Genomic DNA, 22,362 nt, shown 5'->3' with positions numbered 1-22,362 from the left:
GCGAATCCCAGCGCCGCAGAGGGCCGCCGGGGCTACTGCTGCAGATGGGTCGCTTGTCCGGGCAGCTGCACGGAAGCGAGCAGAAGAGCTTGGCTGTGGTGGAAGACACTCACATGGTGGTCCTGGCTCCTCCTGGTGAGGCAGAGACACGTCAGCACCCCCAAACAGCACCGGCCCATCAGTCTCACAGCCCCATACGCCTCCGTCTCGCGCTTGACGAGCTGTACGAAGGAATTCCTCACTGTTCATGAGATGCGACTTGTATAAGATCCTGCTGTGAACGAGGGAGGTTGTGGTTAATTTAATTTAGTTTCCTTTTCTTTGCCTGTGCTTCCATGACCAGGTTCGTCCAGTCGGTTCTTCCTGCGCTGCCGCCCCCCGCGTGCCGGGAGACCGTTTCTCTTGCTTGTACATATGTGATTGCTGTGCGCGCACCCTGCCGCCGTACGGCGCGGAAACACTGAAGTAACGAGTCTAGTTTTCTTGATGTCTTAAAACTATGAGTGTTGGAGCTTAGGGTCTTAAACTGTCTGTGTACACTTGAGGCATTGTTCAGTTAAGAAATAAATGTGGCATTTATGCAAATACTGCACCGCGGCTCCCCCGCCCTCTCCTTTCCCCTGGGAAGCGAGCGGGCCTCGACGGGACGGGACGGGACGGGACGGGACGGGACGGGACGGCACCGGGCACCGGGCACCGGGCACCGGGCACCGGCCTCGAGGGCACCGGGCTGCGCGCGGGGAGGCGGCGCTGCGGGAGCGGGCGCCGGGCGCACCGCGGGGCTCCCTCCCGCCCCTGCTAGCGATTGGCTGGCACCGGGCGGCCTTGAGCACACCCCTGCCGCGGGATTGGTCAGCCGGCGGGCACGGCGCGCGGCAGTCGGGCTGATTGGCAGGGCGGCCCCGCATCCTAATTGGGGGAGAGGGCGCTCCGCTCCCGCCCACGGGGGCGCTTGACGGGTGACTCGCCCCGCTCGGTGATTGACAGGTCGCTCGCGGGGCGGGGGCCGTGGGTGGGGTTCCGCTCCCGCCCCTCGGCAGCCGGGCCGGGCGCTCACTTCCGGCCGCGCCGCGGCCTCTGACTGGCCAGCGCGGCGCCGTTCGTCCCGCCCCAAGGAGTGATTGGCAGGCGGGGGGCGGGGAGGCGGAGCGGCGCCTCTGCAGGAGGAAGCGGCCTCGGCGTCGTCGTCGCTGCCCGTGCCCGGCGGGATGGATCTGTTCGGGGACCTCCCGGAGCCGGGGTCCTCGGCGGCAGGTGAACGGGGCCGCGGCGGCCGCCGCCGCCGGCGGGGGGAGGGGGGAAGCGCTCGCGCCGGCGGACCAACGGCCGCGGCGCGCGCCCTGCCCCTCCCCCCCTTTCCCCGCGCGCCGCTGGGGGCGGGGCCTCGCGCACCGTCCGTCCTCCCCGCGCGCCCCTCGGCCCTGCCCGGTCACGTGCCGCGTGGGGGGGGGGGGGCGGCGGCCGGGGGCCTGCGGCCGCCGTGGGCGCTCCGCGGCGGCGGGAAGGCGAGGGAGGGCGGCCCCTCGCTCCCGGGAGGCGGCGGGGCAGCTCCTCCGGGGCGGCTCCCCGACCCCCGCTCTTGGGCGGCGTGGGCTGGGCCCGGGGCCCCGTGTCGGGCAGCCCCCGGAGGCGGCGGGACCGGGCAGGGCCAGGGGATCAGCAGAACTGTGTTTCTTGCAGGCGGAGAAGCTTAATTGCTGGTGCGAGTCTCAAACTACTCCAGTTTATTGTGTAGCTAAAAAGTAGTCTTAGGTAATGAATCTCTCTTCTTTGAAAGGTTCCGATACGGCGATTTAAACCAAGTAGTTCGGAGGGATGTTACTGATTTGAAAGCTTGAGGCAGAAGCGCTTCTTTTTAGCTGCTGCAGAAATAATTGCAGGCTTTAGGGGGATTTCTTGCTTTGTGGCCCAAGCTATGGCAGCATTTCATGTAGTTAGTATTTAACTTGCTGAAAGAAAGCACAGGAGCTGTAAAGAGCAAGAGAAGCCCCTTTTTAAATTAAATAGCTGGTCCCGACTTTGAGCAGCGTATTCTCAGGAATGAGTTCTGACAGGCTGGGAAGTTCATGTGTGTTGATGGCAAAGCTTTAAGTTGGTCTTTCCAGTAACACTTTGTATATAATGGTAAATCTCAGCTCTTAACAGTGTAACACTGAATTGTTGCAGAAGGGAGTGCGTCCGCTTGGCAGTGGTGAGGGCTTCAGACTGTGGAAGATAGACGGGAAGAGCTGAGAAGGGTGGCTGAATGGGCGTCTGTAGGAGAAGGTGGCATAAAAATCACTGGAGAAATTGCAATTACTCTTTTCTCCTCAGGTGTGCTTAGATGTGGAGTGTTACCAGTGCAGTTTAGGCTACACTGAGCCCGTTCCCCCTCACCACCCCTGTGCTGCTGCAGATCATGGATCTGTGGAGATTTGTAACAGTGTTATCTGAATTAGTTTGATGGTTTGGGCCCTTCCTGTCCTATAATGTGTTGATTGGGCTTCTGATAGTAGTTAACAGAAGTTGAGTGGATTCCTAGCAAAAATCACTGTTTTTGAGATTAAAGTTCAAATCATCTCCAGGCAAGTGGTTGTTTTGCTTGTGTGGGAACTACCTAAATTAGAGATGGAAGAAGGGTAGACAAGGCTTTTTCTCTGTTCTCTCACGTGTCTTCCCCTGGGATAGTCTTTCCAGAAACCTATCTCCTGAGTACCTGCAGCAGGTTTTTGACTCTGCCCTGATGTTTTACAGGGAAAGAAGCCCAGAAAGGGCCTCTGCTTTTTGACGATCTCCCACCGGCTGGCAGTGCTGACTCAGGTATGGGTACTCTGTTGCTGGTTTCTGCATTTGGTTTGGCTTCCTGTGTTTTGCATCAGCATCTGTTAGCTGAAACTTGTGTAAACTCTTTTCTCTGTCAAATAGGATAAGGACATTCAGGTTTTCAACACTTGTGTGCAGAACATTTGCTTTCCTCATCTTGTGTTTTTTCAGATAACCAGACTCTTATAGGCATTCCACATAAGTGTTCCCTGAAACAAATGTTAGTGTAAGGACAGACTGCCCCCACTGTCTGGTAACAGAAGTTGAAATTTGGCTGGATTTGCTAGATTGGCATTGTATAGTTTCTGCACCTGGGGAGGGGCATACAGAGAACTGTTCTTTTAACGTACCAGAGGTATTTAGTAGTTCTTGCCTTTTTTTATTGTGCCCCAGGAAAAGGAGGATCTTTACTTTTTGATGATCTCCCACCAGCCAGCAGTGGTGACGCAGGTAAGGACCTTTATCAGCCTGCCCAAATCTCTGTTGACCTGCCCTTCTCAATAAAATGCACTGATAGAGCTTGTTGTATCGGGAGGGTGGTGAGTTAATTTGGGGCAGGGTTGGCAGTTTTTTTAGCTCTTCTGTGCTGGTAGTGGTCATCTGTATGTGACCTGATTATTTAGATCTGTTCTCAGAAGTACATCCATCAGATGTCTTCCAAGTGACCCCCTAATATCTGTGCCCGAGAGCTACCTGCTGTGGAAGTGAAAGTAAATACATGCTTGCTAAGAGCGCAGATAGTGCTGGCTGAATGTTAGCACTGCCTTGACTTTTATTGCTTTTCTCCCATGGGTGCAAACGGCCTCCAGTTACTAGCTGTGAATTTCTTCAAAAACCCCGACTGTTGGTCTGGCAAAGCTTTCCACGTTTGAACAAATGTTTGTTAACAGCTGGGAGGAGACCAGATAATTCAGCGTATCATGTGGGAACAAGTCTCCTGATGGAAAAAGCTTGGGTTCTGATGTCACGGGAATCGTATTTTACTTCCTAGCTTTAATTTATAACCTGTCTTCTGAAATCCATAACAAGTACATTATGTACTTCAAAGCAATAAAATATCCTTCCTTTCATCGTGGCCACGATTTTTAGAATCAAATAATAATCATAAAAACTTAGAAATGTTCCAGTGTGAAATGTTAACATCCTTAGCAGTTAACCACAATAAGAGCTGGTAGCTAAGAAACGAACAGCAGGTTGGTGGTGAAAATCAACCACCTGCCAGTCAGGCATGACCCTACTGTTGCTGATGTGTAGTTGCACAATTTTAAGTGATCAAATCAGTGCTTGGGGGGTTAGACAGTAATGTATGGGGCAAGTAAAATGCCTTAGCTTAAATCTCCCTAGCCTGGTGTATTTTGTTTTGCGACTGCAGGACGTTTTTTGTGCATTTGTGGTCAGTTACTATGTTTTGGTTGAAAAGTAATAACTTGATCATTTAATATTGTGCAAGCCTGTGAATCTGTGTGCCTGGGAGAGTGCTGTGATATCAAAGGAATAGCTGCTGAATTCCTGCAACTAAAACAAAACTAGAAGTCTTCAGCTGTCTGCACTTCTGTTCTCTTTCAGCTTCCTGTGCTACTGAGCAGGTCTCAATAGAGAGCCATGGAAAAGGGGAGAAGAGGAAGTCCTTGGAGGAAGAGAAGAATGGCAGGGAAGAGCTTGTGGAAAAGAAAGTTTGTAAAGGTTTTCAGACAGTTTGAAAACAAATGTACTCGATTTGTACTTTTGACGTTGGGCTGAGTAAGTCCAGATCAAAGCTAAGCTTTGGTTCTTCAGTACGCTTGCAGTTTCAGCCTCTCAGGAAACAAACTGCTGTGGTGGTCTGTGAAAGCCTCTTGAGCTCTCTGGCACTCTCTGCCTCTCTTATCTGAGGGTTCTTACCCATCGTGCTAAAGTTTACTTGTCCTGCTAAAGTGACCTGAAGTCGCAGGAGTTGAGTAGCGAGCATGCTGGCATTCAGAGTGTGAGTTCCTGTGCAGCCCATAGAGGGACTGGTTATGAAACTACTGGAAGGATCGATCCGGTCCAATTTCTTTTGCCAGATCCACGAATCTCTCTGCTGAGGGGCTGCTAAGAAAGCCAGAGAGACTCGCTTTCACATGTAGCGTTTGACATCAGTGCACATGCCCGTTTGTTATGCTCAGCTTTGGGAATAGGATATGTTCAGTGGTGCAAATGAAACTAGATTTTCTAGAAACAGTGGACTTTGCTTTCTTATCCTTAGCCTCCTCTTTAAGGCTGTGCTTTGTTTAATCTGCAGTTTCAGTGCCATGCGTTCCTTTTTTATGGCATGCATCTCCCTTTTGACAAGAGCCCAGTCTGATGCCTTGCAGTATTGCTTGGACACAGCTGCCTGTTGAAATAGGGGCAAACTGCTTTTATAGCTGCTGACCTTGCAGGCACTTAAAAACTCATGTTACAAAGTAGACCGTGTTTGGCAGAAGGTGCCAGGTGTGCTGTTGTAAGGCAAGGGGCACACTTTGCTGCAGTGCTGGGAGTTCTTCTGAAAGCTAAAAAGTGATTGCTGGTTTGTTGCTTCTTAGCCTGAGCTGATGAAGGAGTTTGATTTTTGTGTGCGTGTGTCTGCTTTGTTCCCCATTAGGGTCAGTGGGCCTTCTTGGATTGAAGGGCTATGTGGCAGAGAGGAAAGGTGAACGAGAAGACATGCAGGATGCACATGTCATCTTAAACGATATCACTGAGGAATGCCAGCCTCTGCCCTCCCAAATGTAAGTGGGTCCAGACTTTCAAAGCCAGAGAATAAAGCTGTGGATTGCAGCCATCACAAGGAGGTGAAAGAGCTCCAGTTTGCTGGAGCTAAACTGTCACAGCTAAGCCGTGATACTGATCTTTTTTGCTTTGAGCAGCTGATAGTCTTGACTCAAACCTGCTTTGTGGTGTGTGTGCGCTTCGGGCTTGTTGTTTGGGAAACCTGGATTGAATCCTTAGCCCTACTCTGTGTTCCTGAGCTAATCACAGGACGAGATTATAAATAAGTATCTCCCTTTGAGTTACTGAATTACTGAGCACCACTGACCTCACAAGGATTGTGACAGCCTGATAACTCTGGATATCAAGCCTCTGTTATCTGAACTTAAGCATGGGCACTTAGAGACCCTCAGCTTAATTACAGCTAATCAATCCTTGCCTTTGGGGTTTCACAGCAGGTAAAATACTAATTGTGGCAATGGAGAACGTGGATACTTGGAGAAAGCACAGATGTCAAAACTCTCATTTCATGAGTTTAAATCTCTTAGCAAATAATATATATTTTAAAGGAACACTCTGAAGCACCATCCCGATGCTGTATTTAGCTTCTAAATTAAAGCTCCTGAGAGCTTCGTTTGCTGAGGGACCCGAGCTTCTTGTGTGTAGCCTTGTTACGACAAGTGTCAGACATGCAAAGAACTGTAGGGTCTGTTAGACCGATGTCTGCATAGTACTGGGGAGTTGCAGTGCCCTTGATGTGAAATGTTTAGCCACTCTTATGCCAAGTTGTGGTCTGTGAACTCTCTTCTGTCCTTCGCTTGCGGGTGGGGACGTTAGGAGAAAGTTTTTAGTACTTGTACTTGTAAATCAGGTAAATGCCTAAATGTGGAGGGTAGGGACTTACAACTTTTGTGAACTGCAGCACAATGTCTCTTTCCCTCTGTCTCAGGCAGGACAGGGTGTTAGAGAAACAAACGTTCTTGATCTTATCTTCTGGCTAACGGGCTTTCTTAGCCACTTTCTATTACTATTTGCTCCTTCACAGCACACGCGTCTCATACTTTGCTGTTTTTGATGGCCACGGGGGAGTTCGAGCCTCAAAATTTGCAGCACAGAATCTGCACCAAAACCTGATTAAGAAATTTCCTAAAGGTGAGAGGAGTGAAATAAGGGAGTGTGGGACAATCGTCATCTTTTGTGCCTTGACTTTATGGCTGTCGCTCAGGGAAAGTAATTTGTTTGAACACAGTTCTAAAATTCCCGTTGCTTGTCACAAATAGGCTTGTGTGCATAGAGACCACACTTTGTCCTGTGGAAGAGGGTTGGAAGCCTTTTGGCACAAGGGTGCAAGTAGCCAGGTGTGAAACGCTATGCAAGTGCTGAGATGTGCTCTACCAGTCGCAGGAGTGCCACTTCACGAGGAGAGGAAGAATAAAATAGTCCCCTAGGGAAGAGGGATGCCGTGTCATAAACTCTCTGCACATGTTACCATGCAGATCTTTGGTAGTGTGAGCCCAGGATGTACATCGGCAGCTCTGCGCAGGGTTGGAGAGAGATACTACTATATTTAACGTTGGATGAGGGAAGGATGGGACTGGCATAGGTCAGAGATGTTTTAGCAGGACCATAGTTGCTGTTTTCCTTGTCCGACAGGTGAGATAGTCAGCGTGGAGAAAACAGTGAAGAGATGCCTTTTGGATACCTTTAAACATACAGATGAAGAATTTCTAAAGCAGGCATCCAGCCAGTAAGTGTAAATGCTTCGCACACGTTTGTATTTTGTAGCCTGCATCTCACAGGCCTCATTTTGAGTGGGCAAAGGGAACTCTGAGTGGTATCTAGGCTTTGGTGAGACCCCAGCTGGTCACATACAGCATAGCTGTGCCAGCCTGTAACTGCCCGCTGGCTGGGGGTCTGCTAGAGCTAGATCACTGTGTGCTCTAATCTTATTCTGTGCTACGGGGTCTTTAGGACTATCGCTTGCCTAATATGTGTTGCATGGTAAAGGAAGGGACCACAGCCAAGAGTCTTACCAGAGCATCTTTTATTCCTTCTTTTGAAAGATTTAACATATTGCTGAAATGACACTTCCCATACTGCATGAAATGGGGCGTCTGTCTGTGGTGATGACACCAAAGCATGACGGAGGGTGTTTGTAGAGCAGTACTTCACAGGCTGCTGTGCACGGCCTTCTTCAGAGCTGCTTTCATGTTAGCAAGTATGCATACACCAAGCTAGAGCACATCCCTGAAGTGGCGTTTTTAATGCCACCTTTTGAAAGATAGCCTTCCAACTTAAGTTTAATCTTTCTTTCTTCACTACTTTGAAAATAGTTGTGTTGGTGAAAAATATCTCTCATCTTAAATTTGTTTCTGATTCTTTTAAAACAAAGCAGAAAAGTTTTAAAAAAAACACTTTCTGTGGGAGTAATGCTAGCCTATCTCCCAGCTGGGGTTTGAGTGCAAACACCCTTGCTTTTTCTCAGTCTCTGCTGAACTGGCATACTAACTATGGTTTAGGACTAAGGAAGATGCAGATTGGGTTAGAGTACTGTCACTTTGTTACTGGCCTTTCACATTTTTTTTCCCCCCTGTTTGCATAGTGTCACCTCTAACACAGCTGGAGAGACTATTGATACATCTAGTTCTGAGATTCCCTGCAAACTTTCGGCTTTAAGTAAATTAAAAACTGGCTTAGTCTCTTAAACCTTATCAGTTAAACAAGCTTGACTAGGCAAAAGGAAGAGGGTTCCTTGAGTCTATTAAAGCAGTGTCATTCCCAAACCAGTCTCCATTTGTTCAGAAACATGACTTATGGCAAAGCTGCTATTACAGGATTGCTAGTGATAGCTGTTTTGATGGCATCAAATGAAGTGAATGGTATTTGTTCAGCTGCGCCTTCAAAATAGGAAAAAAAGGACAAAAAATTTCTAGACTTCAGTCTCTCAAAGCTAGTTTCAGTAAAGAATGGTATCGTAGCTGGGCTTCATTATGGGAAGGACCGGTTTGGCAGCTGTAATCTAAGAAACACTTCTCATTTTACCCAGAGCTCTACAGGTACAAGCTTAACTACAGCAAGTGAAATATCAGGAGAGTGACTAAACTAGCGGTATTGCTAGTAAGGTGGGGTGGTGAGGGCTGAAGCATGTAGGCAGATGTACTGGGGGGAAAAGGAAGAGAAATGAAGAATAAAACTGCTCAAGTCCTGACTGTTCCTTCCTTTTGCTGCCAAGAAGGAGCCTCCTGAGGAAGGATTTGGGTTGCTTGTTTGCTCAGAATGCTGCAGCTTCCAGACAGTCATTGGGGTTGAACCTGTTCTATCTACAAATGAGCCTTCCCCGGAGCTAAGTGTGGAGGGAGGAAGGGTGGAGTGGGGAAAGTGGCTGGCTGTAGTTGAAGCAGTTGGGCCGTAGCCTTCTGAGAAGCAGAACAGAGCATCAGCGCATTTAGAAGCTGGTGCTTTATGTGGCTCCTCCATGTTTATCCAGCTTGATGTTTATGGTCGACAGTTTCCCTAGCTGCTCGCTCACGGCTTTAGCTTGCAGGCAGCGGCTGGGAGCTTGTGCTAGCTGACTGCTGAATGTCAGTGTGTGCCCCCTCTGAGTCTTCATGAGTGCTCTGTGACTGACTTCTTAAAAACTGTTTTCCCCCTTAGTAATCTTATTTTTGCTGCCTTCAGGAAGCCGGCGTGGAAGGATGGCTCCACAGCTACTTGTGTCCTAGCTGTTGACAATACTCTCTACATAGCCAACCTTGGGGACAGCCGGGTAAGTGGAACAGAGAAGTTCACAGCTGGCATCTCAATTCTTCCGAGAGCCTTGTTAACTCTGAAGGGCAAGGTGGTGTTCTCATGGGACGTTCCCAGTTGCTATTAGCTCCCCTGATGGTTCCTACAGAGCAGCTTCTTTGGAGGGGGAAAATCCTCTGCGTCGTCTCCTCTAGTGCAAAACAACCTCATGTTAGCTCTCTCTGGGTGGTGCTAAATATCTCACAGTATCCACTGCTGTTGCTTTCTGTCATGTTTACAGGCAATTAATTTGGGGAAGCCATTGCAATTCCTGCCTACTCCATACCAGCGAGATGAAAGTTACCATTACATGTTTAAGCTAATCTTCATTTTATATGTGCAGGGAGCCTGAACTGGGAACTTACAGCTCTCCTGAGCAAATTTTTTTGCTGCATTTTTGTTGTTGTTTACTCACAAAGGTCTTTTGTCAGCACAGGCGATTCTGTGTCGTTACAATGAAGAGAGTCAAAAATACGCAGCCTTAAGCCTCAGTAAGGAGCACAACCCCACGCAGTATGAGGAGCGTATGAGGATACAGAAAGCTGGAGGAAATGTCAGGTGAGTGCTTAAAGGTGGTGAGTGAGCAAATCTAAACCCTGGCCCAGCTTTGGCTGCCTGAGCACCGAGTTTCTGGAGTGTTAGCTGAGCCTGCACACTTGCTAGTGTGAGCCCCAAAAGAATCTCTTGCTGCCTGCTGGAGGCACAGGGATCCCTGAGATGTCTCTAAGGATTCAGTGACTGAGTGGGTCAGTTGGAGGCTCATTTCCCAGGAATTTACAATGGCAACAGGGTGCTGTACTGCAAAGGCAGGAAGCTGAACTAGTGCTCTACCCACACGAAAGCCTGACATTGTAATATGAGCATGGGCATGCTTAAACTTGAGCTAAACAATTTGTCTTGGTGGTTTTTTTTTTTATTTTATTTAGAAAATATCATTTGCTGTGCACTGTGACATTGAACACAATTCACTTCCTACCTCCTGCAGCATCAGTTTTCCCCCCTTGTCCTGAAAGAGCGGGAGCATTTCAGAGAACATGAGAGGCCCTGCGTGTCTGTCCTCATGGCAGTGCTTTCCCTGTTCCGTCGCCTTCCTCAGCAGGGAGCAGTCTGCGGTTGGTGTAGTTCCTCTGGGGGTTAGCTGCTGTGCTGAGGCTGTTGGAAGTGGAAGGGAGCTTTCTGGAGCTGGAGTGGGGTCATCCTCCTGTTGCTGTGCGTGTAGGTGTGTATGGCTGTTTGGGCAGCAGGTGTTAAATACAGCAGCTGTATCTGATTTCTCTGGCTAGGTTTTCTCCCTTCTTTGAAGGCTGTTTCTTGACTCAACACATACTCTGGTTAGTGACATCTTCTTAAGAGAGGGCTCAGTGCAGGTGAAGTGTCTTCTGTTTTATAGCCTGTTCTCTGCTGCAGAGGTAGAATGCCCCCTGGGGTGGGAAGGGGTGGCCTGAGTCCTGTCACGCTGCCATGCCTGGGGAGCTGTTTCTTTATCTCCAGAGAGCACATGCCACTTCTAATGTTTAGCACTGATCTATCTTTGCGCACAAGGAAGAGATGGGCTAGTCTGTTAGTTCTTTTCAGAACTGAGGGAACATCTCCCCAGCTGCCTGGGAGCCTCTCCCACTGGTAGTAGTTCAATATTTTGGACCCAAGAGATAAGGAGTGAAGAAAGGCAGTGTGTGAGCATCAGATCTGCTCTCTGGGACGTGCCTTGCTCCTTGCTTTTATGCTCAAACAGGGCTGGTTGGACTAGGAGATGGGCAAGACTCTGTCCTTCCAGACTGCGCACAGTAGCCTTGTGAGGGGAGAAGATGCTTGATCATTGGGAAGGTGGAGTGCAGGAAGCTGCCTGTGTGGGGGCAGCACTGGCTTAATTAAAGAAGTTTAACAAACGAAATCGCTCCCTAGGACGATTTGGAACTTGGGTTTCACAGTAGTGGTTGTTGTGATCAGCATTTAGTAAAGATCGAGTGATCAGGAGAAACTGCCATGGTTTTAACTCCTCAATGGTTGGCTCTTGAACCAATCTACAGGTGTTGGTGTTCTGATAGGCGAGCACAGGGGAAGCTACTAGCTCAGTCCTGGTGTTACCTTTTGTCATTTAACACTTCTGTTGGAATGCACTTTACTAAATATCTTCCTAAAGGATAATCTGCAGATTCAAGCCTCTGCCTCCAGGAGCTCGGCTCAGCATGTGAATCTGACTTCCCTGGCTTGCTAGGCTGGGCAGGACTTGAGTTAGGGCAGGGAGAAAGAAAACGGCCTTGAATTCTCTTGACTTCGTTTCTTCCTCCCCTCCTCCATTGGTTTGCGTGAAGCGTTGGGAAACGTGCAGAACGTGGCAGGGACTTGGAGGGGAAGATGTGAACTTGCCTGGGAGGTGGGGCAGGACTGGCACAAGGCAGCTAAGCCCACTGTGGAGAAGAGCGCCCTATCAGGCAGTGCAGCGAGCAGCTGTGCACGCGCACGGGGGCTCTCGATGTTTTCTTTGCTTACGCAGGGATGGAAGAGTCCTCGGAGTGCTGGAGGTTTCCCGCTCCATTGGAGACGGCCAGTACAAACGCTGTGGTGTCATCTCCGTGCCAGATATCAAACGCTGCCAACTCGCACACAATGACAGGTAAAGTGTGCCCAAACAACGGGGGGTTGCTGTGTCCTAGCTCTTGCTCGGAGTAGCTCGAGCTGCACAACCCCGCATGCCCTGCTGTTAGGGCTGAGGCATTTCAGATTAATCGCACAAAACTAAAGGATGCTCTTGATTCAGTCTCTCTGCTCCCATTCCTTATCTATATAGTGGGGATAGTGCTGCTGCCTCACTCCGCCAAGCTACTGTGAAGGCTCGTGTTGAATAAACGGGCCTCGCAGTAGCGATAACGCACACAAGCCTTAGACTTCCTGCTTGCTCTGAATAAGTTCATGTGCTGGTGTTCAAACAGTTGTTAAGGCTTGAATCCTTGGTTCCCTGTCCTGTCCATGTGCCGTTTCCAGCAACCTTGATGCACACATACACCACTGCATTGAGCTCTGATTTTTGAAGATTTGAGATACTTTTCTAATAAATGATTGGCCATGGTAAATTGCTGTGAGCTGTCAGGTCAATAGGGCCCTGAAGGTTCTCTGCTGAAGTGAGAATGTAACCCACTACTGCTGCTTTTTGCAGTATTAGCATTTCCATGTAAAGAGAGCCACTAAAATATTTGTAAAGATACTCTGCATGTCAGGCTCTGAAAGGATCCTCGGGGACACCTGCTGCTCTGACAGGCTGGCCACCTCTGCAGGAGGTTCTGTAGTTTTCCTTGTCCCCTGAAGCTGGTTGGGGCTTACGGTTAATACAATTCCCATGCAGGTGAGTGTGCGTGGCAGAGTCTTCCTATGACAGTTACGCCTCTTTTGGGGCTAAGCTGCTCACTTGCTCTTGTGAGCGTTTTTAATTAAATTATGTTAGCGCTCAGCCCAGGAGCACAAGATTTTAAAAGCTTTAAAGGGATGCACTTAAGGTATTAAGCCTGCTGTATGCCTCTCTTTCCTTGCGTTAGCTGCTTTGCGGCAAAATATGCCATTGAAAAGGACTCGGAGGGAAGAAGCAGTTTCTAAAGGAATAATGGAGCTTTCCAGCAGGGCACAGGGACATTGTATATGGTCTTGGATGACTGTGCAGTGTCAATAGGTCTCCATCCCCTCAGGATGTCTTGATCTAGGTCTGACATTGCTTTTCTAACTTCATGCGTTTTGAACTGCCTCAGCTCTATGAATAGTAAGTTCTGGAATATCAGGGGACTTCCTAGTGCTCCTGAGGGATTTTCAGATGAGCTTTAGGGCATCTTCCCTTTGGATTGGAGCATGGCTGCTCATAAAATAGGATGGAGGGATTTTGCTGTAGCTGAGGAGTCAAAGATTCAGCCTTACAACCTGGCTCCGTTTCATTTCCAGGTTCATCCTGATAGCATGTGATGGCCTCTTCAAGGTCTTTACACCAGAAGAAGCTGTGAACTTCATTGTGTCCTGCCTGGAGGTGAGGAGAAGGCAACTTGGGGGTGTTGGCTTACTTGTGTACCCTTTCATCAGTGCAGGAGGCATGAGAGAGGATGTGACTTGCTTCCTCCAGGCTAAAAACAAGCTGAGCAATGAGCGTGTGGCACGGAAATGCACTTCTGCCGGGTCTGATGAGAGCTATGTGAAGCACTGCAGGGCTGTTCCATATATCTGGGGTTGTCCTTAATGGTTCTGCTTCTCCATGCTTGGGAATTCTCAAGTGCTTGTGCCTACATACCTTGCTGGGAGCAATCAGTGTCGTCTTTCCTTGTTCCAACAGGATAAGAACATCCAGACGAGAGAAGGGAAACTAGAAGCAGATGCTAGATACGAAGCTGCGTGTAACAGACTGGCCAACAAGGCGGTGCAGCGAGGGTCGGCGGACAATGTTACAGTCATGGTGGTGCGGATAGAGCACTGAGCGATGAGGTGCAGCTGCGGGATCCCAAGCTGTTGCTGGCGGATGTAAGGAAGGGAGAAGTCAGTGTGCGTGCGTGTGTGGCTGGGGGAGGGAAGGTCCTCTCGGGTGCTCTTCAGTGTAAATAAAGGTCTTTTCTAATAGTTTTAGTTCATTTGGCCAGCAGTGTTTTATAAATGGCAAAGGCTGCCGCAGTGGATCAGCCTGCAGGGGAATCTCTTGTCCTGTCCATCCCCGCTGTGAATGTCGTGACAAACCAAATAAATCCTTTTGGTAAAGGTGCTGGCAAGAGCAGGCATCTTTGCATTTGAACTACCACCCGTTCAAAAGGGTGGCAGTTTTGTTGTTCGTTTCCTTACGCTTTGTACGAGGCCCTGGGAGTGTTTTGAGCCTTCAGGACTTGGTGGGAGCTCCAGGTCTGGCTGTACAGCGTGGATTGCGCAGTACCCTAGGCCGTCTGTCTGGAACCCAGTGTTGGCTGTGTTCTTAGTGCTGGGAAATAAATTGTGTAGTTCTGGAACTGTTTTTTGAGGTTGCATGTAGCCAAGTGATAAAAACACAGCTTGCAGAGCAGCAGTGTGCCTTCTGCCTGGGATAAAAACAGTGTTTTCCACAAGCAGTTATTGACAGAGCAAAAGTGCCTGGAGCTTGTTCCTGATACTTTGTACATTTGTAACTGGGAAAGCCTTTTCAAAAGGATTCACCAAATGGACCTGCCATGAAGTTAAGATAAGGGCAGGCTCAGCGCTTGTCTCTAGTTCTGGTCTTTGTGCCATCCAAGGAACAGGCATCTTGATTTAGGTACTAGTTGCTATTAAATATTTCTCTTATCCCTTACTCATTCCTCTACCAGCTGTTGGTGCAGAGAGCAAGTGATGCTGTTTTCCAGAGAACCACTCAGAAAGAGAAGTAACTATATCTCACATTCCTTAACACCTCGTGGTGGTTTCAGATTCAAATGACAGCATGGAGGCTAAATGGATTTGGATACCAAAGCACTTTAATCAGATATATGCCATTTTACAAATTACATGACTTCCCTGACCTGTGGACGAGATGGTGCAGTGCAGGAGATAAGCTGGGTGGGTTAGCGTAGTGGTTTCTTAGACAACCTCCTTGCTCTGCAGGACAGACGGCACAGTCTCGGAGAGAGGTTGGTCGGGTTGGCGTGGTGGTTCCTGCCGTGTGTGCGTAATCCTGGCGTGGGATCGTGAGGTTTCCCTGGGCACTTTTCTGCTCCCTGCAATCCCTGGAGGCTGGAGAGATGGTCCTGGATCCTGGTTGCAGGGTCATGGGGCCTCTTCTCTTCTCTGAGGTTCAGAACCTCTTGGTTACACCAGTACTCGAGTGTCCTTAGTTATAGGATTAGGTAGAGAATACCTCATTGATTAGTCTGTTCAAATTGTGCTGTTGTTCCCTGGTTTGTCATCACCGTTGCTGGCACTCACAGTCTGCTTGTTCGAACACCTCTGGACGCTTCTGCGCTTTTTGATGATTAACAGATTGTTTGCATAGTTGGGCTGCCTGTTCCCTTGAGCACACCAAAACCATTCTGTGTCTGGGACAGGTGGTTGATTATATTTCATCCTCTATAGCAAAAAGTCTATTAAAGTTCACAGGCGTATGCCAGCAGTTAAGCTAAGCAGGCCTAACTCAGGTGAACTGCTGCGCACCTCTGCAGAACACTGCGGAAGCAAGCGGGCCTCCGGCGTGTATGTCGGGCAGTGTTCACCTCTGCCAGCTTGTTCAGCTGCGGGCTGTTTTTCTGCACACCCTGACGGAGCATTGTACTGCAGGAAGAGCTGAGGGGGAATCATGCATGTTAGCAACATGCTCTGTCATTTCAGTTCTTGAAAGCCAAATTTGGAGACGGCCGCAACTGAGACAAGTAACAGTTTATGCAGCCCATGGCAAAAGAAACCCTGATAACATATCTCAGAAGGACAACTCGCCCTCCCTTCTCATCTCCCTGCTTTTCACAGCTCTTGCACCGGGGAGAGCTTTGTGGTGGGCTGCTAGAGCCGAGCCATGCATCAGTCTCTTTGGTGTTCCCTCCAGGAGGAGGCATCTCTTCCTTTCAGTGCAAGAGCTGGTGAAAGAACTGTCAGTTTGTCCTTCTCTTACCCCCTGCCTCCCTCCCTCTTCTACAAATATTCTTTCCTTCCTTTTAGAAAGAGTATTGAAAGCACATCTCCAGCTAGGAACATAACACATAGTGTTACATATCATTAATAAATGTATGGTGTAATGCATTTTATGGAAATATTCAGCAGGGTGGGGGGCAGAATGAAGCACTGTGGAACAGGTTTTACCAAGCTTAGGAGAAAAGTAGTGAGCCAGTTCGAAAGGCAGGTTCAACCCTAGCCTTAATGGAAGTCAAGGAACTATCTGCTTGCGTTTCCTGGTAGGGGTGGGATTAGCAAAAAGCTTCCTGAAAATAAACTCAGCCGTGTTATTCAGCAGCATCCTGCTACTGTGGGGAGCTCTGGGCCACCCCGGGACGGCCCGCGCAGAAGTGCTCTGCCTGCGCTTCCTCTCCTTTGGGCTGACAGCTCCTAGCCTCAGTAGCTCTTTCAGTTTTGTATTCTTAGCAGTGCATTGGGCTCTTTATATGCTCGCTGGCAGAGGACAGCTTATCAGCTTGGCAAGCCCTGTTCTCCAAAAGCGAATCCTTTTGTAGTCTTGGGTATGTTTGGTAGGAAAAGAAGTTGGCTAATCTGAACAAGACTAACTTGGCTGATGGTCGTGTGTGGTAACTGGAAAATGCTTTCAGGGTTGAGCCCCTCAGCTCAGTGGGAGCTGCAAAGGCCTTGTCTCTGCCAGGATGCTGCTGCCCACTAGCTCGGTTGGTGTAAAAACACTTTTTTTTCTCTTTTTTTTTCTTTTTTTTTTTTCCTGTGAGATACAGCCTTTTAGAGACAAGTTCTCCTTTGCCACCGGGAAGAACTCCGAGTTAAGACTGCAGAAACAGAGCTTTCCCCAGCATCTAATCCCTTCCACCCACCACCAAGAACTGCAGCAACAGCTACTTCAGCTACTTCTCTTAGGGGAGCTGCAGCCTGTCCCTGCGGAGGAGGCCAGGCAGGGCAAGGAAAGCCCTCGTGGCTGAGGGAGCGGGAGAGGAGGCTGCTCTGCCCCTTGCCTACGTGCTTGGGGCCTCCGTGAAAGGTGGGGCTGGGTGTAGTTGCTGGATATCTCGCTGCGCCGCTGGCCCAGCTTCCCCAGCGCGCTACGTGCGACTCAGAAATAAAACGTGTGGCTTCGTTGCCCCACGCCCAGCCTGCTCGGGTACCTATCCTGCAGCCCGCCCTCCGGCACGTAGCCCTGCTCCCATCCCTTGGTTTAGACTGCTATCGGGGCCAAAGCAAAGAGCGTATCTGCGCTGCCCACGGCCTGGGCCCTGTGCCATAGGCAGGGAACACCTGGCCCGGGACACAAGGTCTCAGAAGTGGGGAAGTCATGGGACAGTAATTTGCTTTAATTGAACGTGCTGAATTATCAGGACCCTGCTCTGTTTTGAAGATTAACTTCAGAGGACACTGGCTTCTGCCAGGAAATATTAACTGCTAATAAATTACAGGGGAAGTTAGTGATACAAATAATCTGTTTTCAGCTACTGAGAAGCTGGGCAGGGAAATCTGCTAAGAGATAAAATGGGGACTTGGGGCTTTCCTCTACTTCCTTTATCATAAACACAGTTGCCTGGAGTGGGGGGAGCAGATCCCTGCAGGAAAACTAGCCCACTGTAGGAGTCATCAGCATTGCTTTTCAAGATAACCTTCCAGCCCTAGCCTTTAGATTAAAGTGAACTCCTTTAGTTCATTGTGAGTTTGGGGGGTTTATTTATTTATTTTTCCTTTCCTCACCGACTTTCTTCTGGCTTCAGAGGGCTGGGTCCTGTGGTAGGATCTGGCCAGCCTCCCGCTCCTGCCGTAGTGGAAGGTTTTTCCTGGGCCTGGTGGTGAGAAGGGGAGATGGAGCTGCTGTTGGCAGATGGAAGGGTCTGGTTGGTCCTGGTGGAGAGGCTTGGATCCATGTGCAGTGCCCTGAGCCTTTTCACACCCCCAGCAGAACAGCACTGAAATCTGAGCCGCTTTGAACGGTGAGGGGAGAGCGTGCAATGTTGTCTACGAAAACGGAGGCGTACTGCCCAGCCTGAAAGGGAAGGAGAAGGTTTAATAAGACGGGGACGGGTCCTTCCTCCTGGCACTGTGCACGGTCTGGCTGGGCAAAGGAGAGATCTCCCTCCTGAAAGCAGCTCATGCCCCTTGCTGCTGGGAAAAGGAAGCAGAGGCCAGCAGGGAATCCTAGCCACAGTACGTGGCATAGCGTTGGGGATCACGGATGTCCTGGCAGACCCCTGTGCTGCCTCTGTCTGACTCCTGCCAAGGGTCTTGGAGCAGCTCAAGCCAAGAGCCTCCTTTGAGCTCAGACCTGAGCACCGGCGCTCTGGGGCTGCACGGCCCCAGAGCAGGGAGATGCAGAGGGCACCTGGCTGCCCGCTTCCCAGCCCTCTGCTGCCATGCGGCAGGGCCCAGGCGACAGTGGCACTTTGCTGCTGCCCTGCGAGTCCCAGGAGGCACTTGGCCCGCTCACCCAGCACCACTTACCTGCAGGTACAGGACTCCGTTGACAGAGACGGTGAAGAGGTCGCCACTGCTCTCCAGCCGGGACACCGTCTCCAGAGAGCTGCGGAAAAGTGAGAGCACTGCTGTGAAGAGTACTGGGGATCCCCTTCCGCCTGGGGATGGTGGCCTCGGTCCCCTCCCTGGCTGCGGGGTGATCTCTCTTTCAGGCGCGTAAGCAGGTACCGGGAACTGTTGTTGCCTTTCTGGCAACCTTGCAGCAGGTTGTGCTGGCAGGCAAGGTGTGTGCCTGAAAACAGGCAGAGAGTGCTCTGCCCAAGCCAGGTGCGGCACCACCAGAGCTGCTCAGGTTTGCCTTGCAGACCCTCTCCTGATCTGCCTGGTGGGCTGGAGAGACCGTGGGCTCGCTCTCCCCCGATCTGCCCTGGGCGCCGGAGGGGCTGTGGCCCCCTTACCTGTCGTGCTGGCAGAGGGACTGCACGCAGATCAGCACCCGCAGGCGATTTCGAGCGCACTGCTGCCCCTTTCTCTGGTGGTCTTTGTGCACTGCAACAGAGAGGCGCATGAGCGGAGTCCGAACCTCCCCGGCCGCAAGTTCGTCCCCTCCCGCAGGGGAGCAAGGGGAAGGCGGTGCAGGGGGGGCCGGGAGCTCACCGATATGCAGGGTGGCTGTGAAGGTGTAGTAGCCTGTGACGGGTGCTGTGTACTGGCCGCTAGTCAGGTTCAACCCCAGGCCGCGGTGGAACATCCCTTCCCGCTCAGGCTGGCGACAGAGAAAGGCTCGCGTGTTAGGGAACGACGATTTAGATGCCACAAGAAGTGGCTGAAGCCACGGGCGCTGTTAACCGCAACAGGAGAGGCTGCCGGCATCGCCTTAGTGCCCTCTGCTGCGGGCTGCCAGAGGATCCCCTGGCACGGCGGAGGCTAAACCAGCACGAGCTTCCTTGGGCTGGTTCCCCAGTTCTGCGAGAGGGAAACGTGCAGGGAAGGGGTGCTGCTGTGCCCGCACCTGGACCACGCAGGCTCTGCAGAGCAGGGCTTTTTCTAGGCTAAGCTTTTAACAGGCTAAAACCACCTCCTTTAGCATAGGGTAAAACCATCCCTGAGGGAACAGCCTGGCACAACCCCCAAATAATTCTGCTCGTTCTCCAGCTGTTCAATCTACCTGACCACTATTGTGTTTTTCTTCCTCTGTTTGTGCTTCACCTTGATTGACCTTCAAATGCCCATCCCTGGTGGAAGCAGGCCCTGCTCTCCAGAGAGGCCTTGGGCATTTTTCCTCACCTCTCTGCTTTGGCTCCTTGCTTGTGAAAGGACAAGTAACGGCAATTTTTTTGGGCTAGGTGTTTTTGCTTGTAATCCCCTCAGCATAGAACTTCTCCTTTCGTGACCCCAGGAGCAGAAAGAACAGAAAAGGCAAAACAAAATAGTAATAAAAATAAAAAATCCCAGTTCTCCAATGGCATCCTGACACACCTTAGCTGTGCCCTCCTGACCTGGATGTTGCTATTTAACCGTGGCTCTGTGCTCCTGTTGTCATGCTGAGCTGCCTTGGCTCTACATGGTACCTGCTCATTTTTTTCCTTTTTATGGGGACCTTCCTTTGGGCTGCAGTGGCTGGTTACCACCTTGTCCAGGAGGATGCCCTGCCTGCAGGCATATCACAGCACCCTTCAAGAGCCCGTGGCAGAGCTGGAGCCCACCTGACAAGCAAGCCCTTCAGCCGCAGCTCCATAAAACTTGCTGTGACCTCGAGCTAGACTGAAAAGCTGAGGCCTTGCACCCCGAGGGCTTGGAGCAAGAATGCACTTTACAGTCACTTACAGGGACTACTTTTCCTCCCTCTTAAGATCAGGCAGTGGTAGGACAAGAAAAACACCGGTGTGAGGGCTGAGCTCAGCCTCCTGCGTTTCCTCTGTCACTTACTATGTAGTAGATCTGCAGCTCCTGCAGCGACCTCTGCTCCACAGAGATGTTTCTACGCGTCCGGCAGTGGAAGGCTGCTTCCACGCGATGATGAGGCCCGTTCCTTGCCAACGGGCTGGGGACAAAGGCCAGGACGCTGTCTTCACCGCTTGCCTTGTCTTCTTCACACCCTTCGCAGGCCTTCATGCTCATCTGCTGCCCCTCCTTCGCTGTGCCTGAACCAAAACCCAACCGTAGACTTGGGTTTAGGAATCCTTAGTCCACCTAGGGTTTGCCTGGAGCCACTTCACTGTCACTGCTGACTCCAGTATGATGGCAGCATCCCCCAGGGCCGAACCATGGGGTCTGCTGTGGGCCAGGCTCAGCTGGGTGCTCTGCCAGGCCTGTGCCCGATACAGCAGAAGGGCTTTTCACAGCTGTTTTGAAGAGCAGGAGGTGACAACTCCCGCAGCGCTGCCCAGGATGAATGCCAGGGCTTGATTTCCAAATTTTTCGGCTATCCCCTGCCACGCTCACACAAACAACCCCCCTCTGATGACCTGCCCCAAGCATGTGCCTACACGTGCAAAGTCTGTCCTGATGCACGTTTAGGCAGTTGTATTTATTTCTGTTCAAACACACAGTTCCTTCAGGTCTCTGCTGAAAGTTTCCTCAATTTCCTAGCCGGGTATCCCAGTGAAAGATAACTCCATGCTCGGCCACCCCGCTCCTGCGGTGTCTGGTCCTCGCTGGCACAGACTGGCCTGCTGCCCCGTTCTTCCTCTCGCTCACATAACCCACCATATGCCCTTCTCCAGGCCCCCCGTGGCTTTTCCTTCCTGCACACGTGGGCCAGATTACCTCCCCCTCAGGCTCCTTCAGGGCCCCCCTCGCCGCAGCCCGCGAGCAGCCTCCCCAGCCCAGGCGGGTGCCCGGATGGGGCCGCCGGGCTTTATTGGTACCTTTGAGCAGGCGCTGGAGTTCCCTCAGCAGTTCTTCCGCTGTCATTTGTGCCCCAGGGGGGCCTTGGGGACCGCGAGCGCCTAGGCCAACCTGGAAACCACAAGAGAAGATGCGGTTTCGGGTGATATTGCCTGCAAGCGGAGCAAACCAGCCATGGGGTGGCAAGCGGGGCCATGGGGCGCCCCGGGGCCGGGTGTACCTGGCCTCTCTTGCCCTTGCCCCTGTCCCGCGCCTTGCCGCTGCCCGCGCTGTCGGAGCGCTTCACCAGCAGCGTCCAGGCGTCGCGGGGGTCGACGCCGCCGGCCCGCTTGGCCCCTGCTGCCCCGGCGGCGGCGGAGGCGGCCGGCGGCGACCGGGGGGCCGCTGCCTCCCCCAGGCAGGCGGCGGCAGCGGCGCAGAGCAGCGCCAGGCAGAGCCCGGCCAGGCGGCGGCGACGGCGCCGCATCCCGCATCCCGCTCCGGCCCCGCCGCCGCCGCCGCCGCAGGGGCGGGCAGGGGCGGGCAGGGGAGGGCAGGGGCGGGCAGGGCAGGGGCGGCCCCGCGGCGCGCCCGGCCCCGGTCCTGGCCCCGGTCCTGGCCCCGGCCCCGGCCCCGCGGGCGGCACCGCGCCGGCCCAGCCGTTCCCGCCGGGAATGGGCAGGATCCTTTAGCTTAGGAAAGAAATAGCCGAGGAAGGAGAGTTTTGTGTGTGAAATCCCGAACGGCCCGTGGAGGGCAGCCGGATCGGTGGTTTGCTGCCTCTTCTGCTCCAGGACTCGCAATGGACCCGCAGTCGGGCTCCGAGCAAAGCACGGCGCGCGGGCAGGATGCGCAACGCCTTCTTGTGGGTGTTTAATGACTTCCAAAAACATACAGAAAAGAATCATACAGAGCAGCTTAATGAAAAAGACAATCCTTGTAGAGCTGCGCAATCCTGCGGGTCAGGCTCGGGAGGCTGGACACGCTGCTGGGGGAGCGTTGCCTTGTGCTCACCCCATCCCTGGGCTTTCCCCCAGCAACACCGGCTCCCGGGGTGGGATGACCCGCGGGGTCGCTCCAGCAGCTGCCCGGTCCAAGCGTGGGAGCACCGAGGCCGGTGAGCTGGGGAAGGAGCACCCAAGCTGTGAGCTCATGCTGCGGGGGTGCCGGGCATGCTCCCCCACCGTGGGGAGGCCTTGCTGTTGGGGG

General features: G+C 51.8%; 2 protein-coding genes across 3 annotated transcripts; one reads left to right on the top strand and one right to left on the bottom strand.

Annotated features, from left to right (window-relative positions):
* The first annotated feature begins 1,182 nt into the window (after positions 1 to 1,182).
* ILKAP (ILK associated serine/threonine phosphatase) lies at positions 1,183 to 13,884 on the top strand. 2 transcript variants are annotated; one of them, XM_013939695.2, is made up of 12 exons: positions 1,183 to 1,254; positions 2,734 to 2,799; positions 3,196 to 3,252; positions 4,369 to 4,479; positions 5,405 to 5,531; positions 6,557 to 6,663; positions 7,165 to 7,258; positions 9,190 to 9,277; positions 9,734 to 9,855; positions 11,792 to 11,911; positions 13,222 to 13,303; positions 13,604 to 13,884. In XM_013939695.2, exons 1-12 carry the CDS (start codon positions 1,209 to 1,211, stop codon positions 13,742 to 13,744), a joined length of 1,161 nt encoding a protein of 386 aa, XP_013795149.1. In that variant the 5' UTR covers positions 1,183 to 1,208; the 3' UTR covers positions 13,745 to 13,884. The 2 variants fall into 2 exon arrangements, with proteins under 2 accessions (XP_013795149.1, XP_013795148.1); XM_013939694.2 differs by having other exon boundaries at positions 4,369 to 4,485.
* Positions 13,885 to 17,581: 3,697 nt separating this feature from the next.
* ERFE (erythroferrone) lies at positions 17,582 to 21,640 on the bottom strand. The gene is made up of 7 exons (XM_067302202.1): positions 21,395 to 21,640; positions 21,195 to 21,285; positions 20,254 to 20,468; positions 18,982 to 19,090; positions 18,783 to 18,873; positions 18,352 to 18,430; positions 17,582 to 17,896 (listed from the first exon to the last, which is right to left on the bottom strand). The coding sequence occupies exons 1-7, from the start codon at positions 21,638 to 21,640 to the stop codon at positions 17,798 to 17,800; spliced, it is 930 nt and encodes a 309-aa protein (XP_067158303.1). The 3' UTR covers positions 17,582 to 17,797.
* Between the last annotated feature and the right edge of the window lie 722 nt (positions 21,641 to 22,362).

Source organism: Apteryx mantelli, chromosome 9, assembly GCF_036417845.1.
Source record: "Apteryx mantelli isolate bAptMan1 chromosome 9, bAptMan1.hap1, whole genome shotgun sequence".
NCBI classification, from domain to species: Eukaryota; Metazoa; Chordata; class Aves; order Apterygiformes; family Apterygidae; genus Apteryx; species Apteryx mantelli.
Note: the sequence above shows the minus strand (reverse complement) of the source record. Positions and strands in the feature narration are given on the sequence as shown.

What these genes read in the sequence shown, in the direction of transcription:
- ILKAP (XM_013939694.2), top strand. Translation starts at nt 1,209, where the DNA reads ATGGATCTGTTCGGGGACCTCCCGGAGCCGGGGTCCTCGGCGGCAG. An exon ending in CCAACCTTGGGGACAGCCGG is followed by an intron (nt 9,278 to 9,733) that starts GTAAGTGGAACA and finishes TTGTCAGCACAG; the next exon opens with GCGATTCTGTGTCGTTACAA. An exon ending in TCATTGTGTCCTGCCTGGAG is followed by an intron (nt 13,304 to 13,603) that starts GTGAGGAGAAGG and finishes TTGTTCCAACAG; the next exon opens with GATAAGAACATCCAGACGAG.
- ERFE (XM_067302202.1), bottom strand. Translation starts at nt 21,640, where the DNA reads ATGCGGCGCCGTCGCCGCCGCCTGGCCGGGCTCTGCCTGGCGCTGCTC. An exon ending in ACTCCAGCGCCTGCTCAAAG is followed by an intron (nt 20,469 to 21,194) that starts GTACCAATAAAG and finishes GTTTTGGTTCAG; the next exon opens with GCACAGCGAAGGAGGGGCAG. An exon ending in AGCTGCAGATCTACTACATA is followed by an intron (nt 19,091 to 20,253) that starts GTAAGTGACAGA and finishes CTCTGTCGCCAG; the next exon opens with CCTGAGCGGGAAGGGATGTT.